The sequence below is a fragment of the Apis dorsata genome, unplaced genomic scaffold, assembly GCF_000469605.1.
Source record: "Apis dorsata unplaced genomic scaffold, Apis dorsata 1.3 scaffold_58, whole genome shotgun sequence".
In the NCBI taxonomy this organism is placed as follows: domain Eukaryota; kingdom Metazoa; phylum Arthropoda; class Insecta; order Hymenoptera; family Apidae; genus Apis; species Apis dorsata.
In genome coordinates, this window is record NW_006263358.1 from 1,262,890 (window position 1) to 1,272,409 (window position 9,520).

Here is a 9,520-nt window from a genome sequence, read left to right on the forward strand (position 1 = left end):
GGTATCGTTTTCGAACCTCGTAAACCTCGAGAGCCACATCGATGTAACCAACAATTTAGGTCACAGCTTTATCGGAGGCATGGGCCGATCGTTAACGAAACGAATTGAATCGGACTCGTCTCTCGTTTCATCTCGTCCCGTTTCTTTTCCCCGGCGCTCGACGGACGCGTCACGGTGTGATGTAACCGTCCTAAATATTCGAAACGGTTCGGTGAACCGGGGTAGGAGTAGCGTGGGCGACGATTCGCTTCGTTTCGTTTAACGTAGGTCGGAATTTGGGGGAAATCGGGGGATTCGTTCCCGTTACGCGGCACGCGTCCACGAGAAATCCATCATCCCTCTATGCACTCTATTTGCCCTTCCATCGATGGGACGGATAAAGGATATCAAAGAAATATAGATGATTCGATATTTCCAATCTTGTCGATCCTTTGTCTTCTTTTTTCGAAAGACTCGTTTCGAATTTTCAAAAACCTTTCTCGAAATCTTCGAAAAATGTTCAAACTCTTACGTGTACGTTGAATTTTTTCGAAACTCGAGATCGGCTGAAAAATGTTTTGATACCTCGGAGAGGAGGAGATTTAATTGAATCAAGCGATCGAACGAGATGTGGCACGGAAGATAATTGCGAAGATTGGTTCGTGAGAACTTTCATCTTGGCTTTGCGAAAAAAAAAAACAGTGAGCTCGAAAAGAAATCGAACTTATTATTCGAGCTCCATCGTGGACCTTGCCCAGTCGTTAGGCGAGTCGACCTTTGATCTATTTCCGGACGAAAACGCGTTTGTCGCGGCGATAAACCGCCATTTTACCTCTGTCTGACAGGACGTATTTCCGGCGACGTTAGTCACCCAGTTTAAATACATCGCATTAACCGCTAGGTTTTCGTCTCTGTCCACTTCTTTCCTACCTGTAACCCTTTCTTTCTCCTCCCTCCGAGCCAAGTTGTATTTCTGACTGCTTCTCGCCGACGGATCGAGGTTAATTGGCTACCATCAGGACGAAAATTAACGCGAATTAGTCCCGATGAGTTTCCATCGCTTGAATCGACCGACTTTTTGTCTTATCGATTTAATCAATCGCACGACGAGTCGTGATCGTCTCACCGATCCTTTCCAAATCCAAACTTCTCCCGATAAAATCGTTGGAATCGTGATTCTAAACATGATTGTACACGCTTTTGAACAGAAGGAACAAATTAAAATATCCTATCTAGTATTTTGAAACAATTATAAAAACTAAAATTTCTTATATTATATCCCCGATCTAATATGATGTAATAATACCCTAGTTACTCGAAACACTCGAAAATACACGAATAACAACAAGAAATATCTTAGAGAAATAAGGAAAAGATAAACTAAAATAGGAAAATTCCAATACAATGCGTCCATTACACAACACACGTAGATTACCATCTAACCTACAATTTTCCTCTTCATTTTCGACACCCTCTTCCAATTCTCCTCAACCTCGTGAAGTGACCTCCCCGCAGTAAGCCGATCTAACGCACGAGCAATTGCGCCAAATTGGTATGGCCGCGTTGTAATCTACTCTAATCTAACCTAATCGAGCGCCTCGTTCCATCTCCCGTCTCTCTACTCTCGTCGTTAATCAACCAAGCGACTTCTTGAAATTCCTTCGTCGTAACCTAGCACCAATCACCACCCTTGGCACAAGCGTGGAATAACAAGACCAGCTAACACGGGGTGGGATGATAGCTCACCGTCGTCGCTCATTTCGAGATTCGTGTAGCTGTCCCAGTGGAGGATGGGGTCGTGGTGGGCCGAGGCGTGGGGAACAGCAGGCGTCGGCGCTGGTACAGGCCCGTCCTGGCGTTTGGCGTCGGTGGCGAAGTACAGTGTGACCACGCTGTCAGGTGGACACCTTGGATCGTCGCAGGCGACGTCGAGCTCCGATCGAGGGAAGGAAACCACGTTCTCCGTAATCACGCAGGTGTGGAACTGCGGAAACAACATGAAACAACCCGCTTCTTAATGCTTCTTACGTGATACGAGTTACGATTTAACGATCTAATTGCGCTAATTTAATTTATTTCTCGAGTGTCCACGCGAATCGACGAGAATTGGAGAGGTAATTTATGAGAAATGATTTCTCGTCGAGATTGGGTTGAGAAAAAAGGACGTGGAAGGAATCGTATCGTGTATCAATTAGGGGAAAGAAAAATTAGAAATGAATATTAGAATATATAGCGTGAACGAAGTATGATTATTAGATAGATAATTGGGAAAGTTTGGTTGGTAGTTCAGTTGGTCTTACCTGCAGGGAAAACATTACTTCCCGGCTCTGCTTCGAGTACACTCTATGGTAACATTTCACCAGAATGTCTCCCCTCAGACGAAGACCCCCGAGATTCACGGTGAACTCGCGAGCATTCGTCACGGAGTAGAGATCCGAGGTGTAGACGGGATTCAGACCTTCGTAGACCTTGAGGAATGCGCGACAACCCGTAGGCTCGAAGAGTGGAACGCCCAGGACGGTGAGATGCGTTAAATAGAGGGGAGATTGACTGATCCTTAAGGAGCCTGATAAAAGTCCGCTGAAATATTTGATGTACCTGAGGAAAAGGCAACAATTTTTAAAAGTATTCGTTCACACAGACGCGAAACATATGATGAAACGTAAATACGTAAATACCAAAATCGCATTGCATTCGCGTAAAATCACAAGTGGAACTTCGACTTTTCGTGTAAAAAAAATGTGGGGAAAAAATTAAATTTTCGTGATCTAAATCCACGTAAGAAATAGAGGAAAGCGTCCCGTTGAAATCCCTTTTTGTTTTATCTCGATATCTCGAACGGTCGCCGAGATACAAGGACTCGAAGTTTCCGTACGCGGTTTAACATAGCGCGAAAATTATGAATGGGTCCGCGACTTAGTGACCTACATTTTTTTCCTGGAAACGCGTACTACGTTTTTCCAGGAATCGCGACTGTCGCTTGTCTGGAGTTTGGGATAGGTCAGTGAGACGAGGTGCGAGCGAGGATTCCGAATACGAAACAAGGATGGGGATAATAAACGATTAAAAATTAGCTTTTTCTTTACACGACGATATCTCGGGAACCGGAAGTCGTATCGGGATAAATGAAAGAGCATTTTGAAGGGGAAGGTTCAGCGCTTCTAACGATTTTTTACTCGTTGACCGGAAGTCATTATCTTCGGAGTTATAGCGCTTCAAATTTTTCCTAATTTTAATAGGATTCGATCGGATTTAAACTAAATATTAAAAATTACCTCTTCTTTACTCGACGATATCTCGGAAACCGGAAGTCGTATCGGGATAAATGAAAAACCGTTTTAAAGGGTAAAGTTTCGCGCTTCTAACTATCTTTCACCCATTGACCGGGAATTAATATCTTCGGAGTTAAAGCGGTTTAAAGTTTTCCTAATTTCGATAGGGTTTTTATCGAATTTTGAAGTAAAATTTTAATTAAAATACTATTCCAAAGATAAAATTAGTCAAATTTATCGATAGTAAAGGCATGTTTTCGATAATTGTAAAAAAAGAAATCCAAATTTTAACTCCAATATTAACACAACCAGTCGTTAAAAACAAAAAAATATATAAAGACGTGATATAGCGTGTTCTAAAATTTCATAATAGAAACATTACGACACACGACACGATACAGCAATTAGCACCTAAATACCGCTTTCCGAGTACCACGTTATTTACGCTTAGGTCAAGGTAATTCTATTTTTTTCTTTTTCTTTTTTTTTTTTTCTTCCCCTCCCCTAATCCAATCCCATCGGTAAACCAACCGGGATGATCACTCAAGACTCGTTTCCATCACGAAACGCTCGAGGAAGCGAAAAAAAACGTATGCGAATCGCGAACGTTCCTGTAATAATTCGTGTCCAACCACGAATGTCTACCTCGCGCGAATGTTTCGCCGTATTTGGCCTCCCTTTCGTAAACGCATCGTGCCAAACTATTTTAACGTTCCCTAATAACTGTGACACTCGCTCGCCACGAACGGACTTTTCTAGCTTCTCACTTCTTTACTTTTGCCCTTTTACCGATCCCTATACCAAAACGGCGCAACCTCCTGTTCAACGCACCGAACGAAACGAAAATTCCTTCCTTCGAAAATTCCATTCTCGACGATCACAGCGACGATTCACGATTTACGCTCGATTAATCTGACACACGGTTGCCCGGATACACACGCGCGGCAAACGCGGAAGATCAGACGAGAAGATCAGAAATCGGAGAGAACCGTCGTCCCAAGGATACCTGTCGATTATGCAGGCTTCGTGAGCGCTCATGACCGTAATTTCGCGTCGATCTCTCACGAATATCCCCGCGTGTCGCTCGTAACGAAGCAGATACGATCTCCTCGATCCCCTCTGGCGAACAGGAGAGAGGGAGAGGGGGGAGAAAAAAAATACCTGCTCGCTTCTTGGTGGCAACCCAAGGTGCTGCGCGTTACACGCGTTGCACGATGAGGTTGCATCTAGAGCCTGGGCTCTCGATAATGGATTCATACGTTCGCGGGGAGTACGGCTAACGACATGCTAATGCTCGCCGCTCGTGGAATTAATGGGGAAACTCGATCGTTCGGGGGATGTGAGATCGCGGACGATGGAACGAGGAAGACGACGGGCTCCGCCGTGTGTAACCTTCCGCGTATAAGGACATCCCCTCGGCTTCGATCATTACGATCATTACATCACCCGTGTGAACGTCGAACGACGAAAACTTAAAGAGACGCGGTAAATGCGCGCTCGATCGGGGAACGGATGGCGCGAGGTTGACAGGTTTACCTACGGGGGATCGTGTTTATTCGGTTATTTCGACTCCATTTTTTAATCGTCGCTTCCGATACGCGTTGAACCGCTTCTGGCGACGCGGACGATCGCCTTATTTATCGAGTATCCTACCTCATCTTAGATGGATGATAGTGATCCTCTGTCAAGGAAGGAATTATTATATCGTACGTGAGAATATTTAAAAGAAATATCCGTGAGAGTGGAATTTCGATAAGATGATCATTGTTGCAATTGAAGCTCGAATTTTGGGATTAAAGGACGAGGGATTGAAAGTAAGGGAATATATATATTTTTTCTTTTATTTTATATATATGTAAAATAGAAGGAAACGAGGTCATTTAGCCTCTGAAGTGAGTTATATTTCCGTGCAGTTTTAGATTCGTTACTAGAGTTATTGGAGTTTTCGTAAAATTCAGTAGATTTTCGCTAGATGTCACCTTCTACCACTTTTTCAGCTTTCGTGTAATATTCATCCGGGGATCGCGTGCGATAATTTTTGAAATTATTTTTCTGAAAATTAATTGAATTTAAAAAAAATTTCGTCGACCATTAACGCGCGGGACTAAATTCAATTCGTGAAAGTTTTAGAATCGTTAAAGTAGAGAGAAATCTGGTAACACCTTACGAAACAAATCTCGTATCTATTCGATCAATGGATTAAAAGGATGAGCCAGATATATCTGTTAGCTGGTACAAGTGTGACTACATTCGAGAATTATATCGGCCTTGAGTATTTTATCATAGAATTTACGGGACTTTTACGGCCGTTTTATTGACGCTATGATATAGAAAGCTTTTAACTTCCACTTTTTACGGAGTCATCAAATACGCATTAGAATCGGGCAAAATACGAGTTAAACGCAGTCGTGTAAAAAAATATTTTCACGCGTCTCTCTACAATTTATTAATTGCCCGATAATAAAAGATCGCTTCAAAATGATAACAAACCGAATTACTCCGTTATCAAAACGTTATTCTCCTCTCACAATAATCAATTAACCGAAATCTCTCACGTTATTCAACGCTATTTTTAAAAAAAAAAAAAAAAAAAAAAAAAAAAAAAAAAAGAAAAAAAAAAAGAAAAATCCTATTCTCACGATTACCAAGAACAATTGACTCTGTTGCATGGCGCGCATCCATTAATCGTGACATAATAATTTTACGTAAGAGGAGAGGATTCGAGGTAACGCTTCCCTTCGAAATAAGGGACTTAACGCGATCAACTATTCGCAAGGTGGACGCGGCCACGCCCGTCGATGCCGCCTCGACCGAGCATTATCTCAGTTATTCGCGACTAAGAGGCGATAAAGTTTGCTTTATCGTGGCAACGTCAACACAGGCAAGTAACGTCATGCACCGCGGTGATTACCTTCGATGCGAGGGAACCTGCAGGGATCCAATCTTGTCGTCGAGGAATCTCCTCATAGCAAACCTGTCCAACGCCTGATCACGTCCGCCGCAGATGCTGCTGTAGTTCATGTAAGCGGACACTGCCACACCCAATCGTTCTTTGCTTCCCCTGAACAGATGCGCGGAATGAGCTTTTCTTCGCCTTCCTTTACGACGACGGACTTTCTCCCTCCTCCTCCTCCTCCTACTCCTCCTCCTCCTCCTCCTCCAGTCCGTCCGTTCGGCCAAAGAAATGACCAAGAGAGAGGACTCACCTGGCGTGGAGGACGACCACGCGATTCGGAGCCCCGTTCAGCCAGGAGTCCAGCTCCTTGCACAGGGCGCACAATCTTTCCAAACTGGGCGCCAGACCCTGAGGCCATCCCGCTTCCCTCGTGTTTGGCTCCCCTGCACGACCCGGCGACGAAAGATTGAATATCTGGAAAATCAGAGAGGTGAGATTATCAATTCAAAATTCTATTCAAATTTTCCAAAATGAAAAATTGGAAAATTTTTTCCAATTGAATCGATATTTCACGATTAGTCGATATCACCGACGATACGGTAATGATCGGTGACTCCTGTTTATAGGATGATATCGTGAAATTTAACAGGCTTGGAGGAGGAGGAGGAGGAGGAGGGATAAGAGTCCTCTATATAAGAGGCTGAGATAAAGATATTCGAAAGATAACGACGAAAAAATTCTTGTAATCTCCTCAAAATGTATCGTCGAGACTCGTCGATTCCTTTTTACCTGGAATCGATCGAGCGTCACTTACCTCTGTTATTATTAAGATATTCAAGGATAGCGAGGATAGCTTATTAATTAATAATATCGCCAATTAGAGCGCGTTAGTGGATGTAGCAGATGGTGTAGCATCGACAACATTATCCTAAGCTGGTTTCCTCCGTTTAATAGGTATTGTTATTATTTGGTAAAAAAAGAAAACGTTATATCGGCCCATTAATCTCGCCGCCATTTACTCACCATATAATTATCAGCGTGCTTTCCACGCAGAAGGGCGGTAGCGTGTTCGAGGACTCCCTGCGCATCCTCCCTGTACCAGAGCGCGATGATTCTTTCGGTGACGTAACAAAGCTCCATCACTTCCGTCACACGGCCACCGCCTTTCCCGGATCCTGTCGTCGTCGCGTCCGCCCCGACGCCTGGCGTCCTCGCGGGTGTCGTTGTCGACGAGGACGTCTGAATCTGAAACGCGTACGAGTTTTCTTAATTAATTCCTCTGGGATTTTCCAGTCTACCTTCTCAAGATGTATATACATATAGAAACAGAGAGAGAGAGAGAGAGTCTAATTTAACAACGATTTCGTCAAAATTCTCCTGAGAAAGGTTCTCCCGGAAGCGCTCTTACTTCGTTGCTTCTCCTTTCTTTCTTGCTACTTGGAAATAAATTATTTTAAAGGCAGTTTCGAGTGTATATACGGTTCCGCAAATTGTACGAAATTCTTCTTGTACAATAACATTCTGGGGAAGGAAAGATTCGAGAAAATAGTTCACCAGCTACTTCAACGGAGGGAAAACAAATTATTTTAGAGTATACGCAACCTAGTTTTACAAGATTCTCCTTTTACAAGGAACTTGCCGTAAACTGCATTCATCGGCTTCGAGTTTCTTTTCAAGGATAACGTTTTTATTCTAAGATTAATTTCTGACAACAATTTGGTAAATTACTTTTTCCTATGACTTTTTTCTCTTCCCTCGTTCCCTTCCTTTTCTAAAGAAAGAAGGCCTATCGTACGTATAATTCGAGGGAGTAATTCATAATCACACTTATCCACCCAAGATTCGTTAACAATTCCAACGAACCAACAATTTTACCGATCATCTCTCGTCTCGATAATTAATTTCCAAGCTTTTTCTCTCGAAAATGAAGAACCTTGGAATATTTGGGTGCGTAGACGATCCTGACCGCGACCACGTTGTCCGGCATGTTGTCCCTACGGGAATCTCGTAACGAATCGACATCAAGTTCTTGGGCGCTCGAGGAGCTTTTATTCTGGCGGGAAGCCGACCGAGAAGGATGCAAGCACGACGCGGCACGATGCACGGTGACAGACTACCTCCTATTGTGCGTTCCCTCGATTCCACTCAATTCATTCGACGTCTTTCGCCTTTGCCCCGCCGGCTCTCCTCTCTCCTCTCGCACAGCTGACGTTCCACCCACCTCCCCTCCGCCCCTCCTTCCTTCGCGTCCCCGACCGTGCAACGATTTCTCTTCTCCGCGTGCACCGCGTGTGATGTAACGAATTCGCCCAGGTAGCGTGACTTCAGTCAAAGTCATGCTCGTCATTAGACGAGAGAGGGGGGGGAACGGATAAAGCGGCCAATGGTTAACTCCGCTTCAAGGGCGACGCGGAAAAATCGACCGAGAAATATGAATAAGTTCCTTGTCCGCGAATTGCGCCGCGTCTGCTCGAAGCTGTCTTCTCAACGAGTGATTCTCGAGGAGACGGGAGGAACGAGTTCTCCCGAGGCGTGAATCGTTCCTTTCCTCCGAGACCGTCGATAAATCGCGAACGCGTTTAAAACGCGTGGAAACGAACGACATACATTTTCCAAGTGGCAGTATTTAATATACGGGATCCAATTTCATTAAACCGAAAAATCATCCACGTAGTTCCACGGGTTTCAATTTAAATATGGATCTCGAGTGATACTAACGACACGTTGATTCTCGTTATCTCAACGGGATATATCAAAATCTCATATATCCCACCTTACAATGACGTCCTCCTCTGATGATTCTAACCTCCTCGAAAACTCTGCCTAGTTTTCTTGAATTAAAATAAAAAGAAAAAAAAAAAAAAAGAAAAATAGCGATAATTCTCCGCTATCTCGAATCGCGAAAAATATCGTATCGCAGAAAATTCCAACAAGTTTGCAACGATAAATCGTTATCGTTAAGAAATTACTTACCGTCAAAGAATCGATAAAAACACCTTCTTCAAAGTATCCAAGAAATGCGACTTCCTATCTCCGAAACGTTTATTTTTTTCCTCGCCTCTCTCTCGCGGAACACAATTGATCGGGGCGAGTGAGAAAAAGGCGGCGTAACGCGATATCGCGCGAAACGCGAGCCGCGAATGAAAAATCAGGCCGGCGTGTCGGACGATATTATCGACTTACTCGCGCGTGACGCCCGACAAATATCTCGCGGATGATACCGGATTCTCGATCTCAGCATCGGACGGATGATCTCGCATGATCTCTGGACGCGAGAGGAGCTCCCTCCCCTCCCCCCTCCCCGACACGATCTTCGAATCCTAAGCGCGAGAAACACGAAGGACGCGGCGACGAGGCACGAAGGAGCCTCGAC

At 44.1% G+C, this 9,520-nt stretch overlaps 1 protein-coding gene across 1 annotated transcript in view; it reads right to left on the minus strand.

Annotated features, from left to right (window-relative positions):
* Positions 1–9,520, minus strand: part of LOC102675940 (tensin-3) — a 149,681-nt gene that overhangs the window by 27,811 nt on the left and 112,350 nt on the right. The window contains exons 6-10 of the mRNA XM_006609641.2: positions 7,171–7,392; positions 6,458–6,621; positions 6,163–6,312; positions 2,280–2,577; positions 1,726–1,963 (exon numbers count right to left, since the gene is read on the minus strand). Coding sequence (XP_006609704.1) covers positions 1,726–1,963; positions 2,280–2,577; positions 6,163–6,312; positions 6,458–6,621; positions 7,171–7,392 — 1,072 coding nt within the window. The remainder of the gene's footprint in view (positions 1–1,725; positions 1,964–2,279; positions 2,578–6,162; positions 6,313–6,457; positions 6,622–7,170; positions 7,393–9,520) is intronic.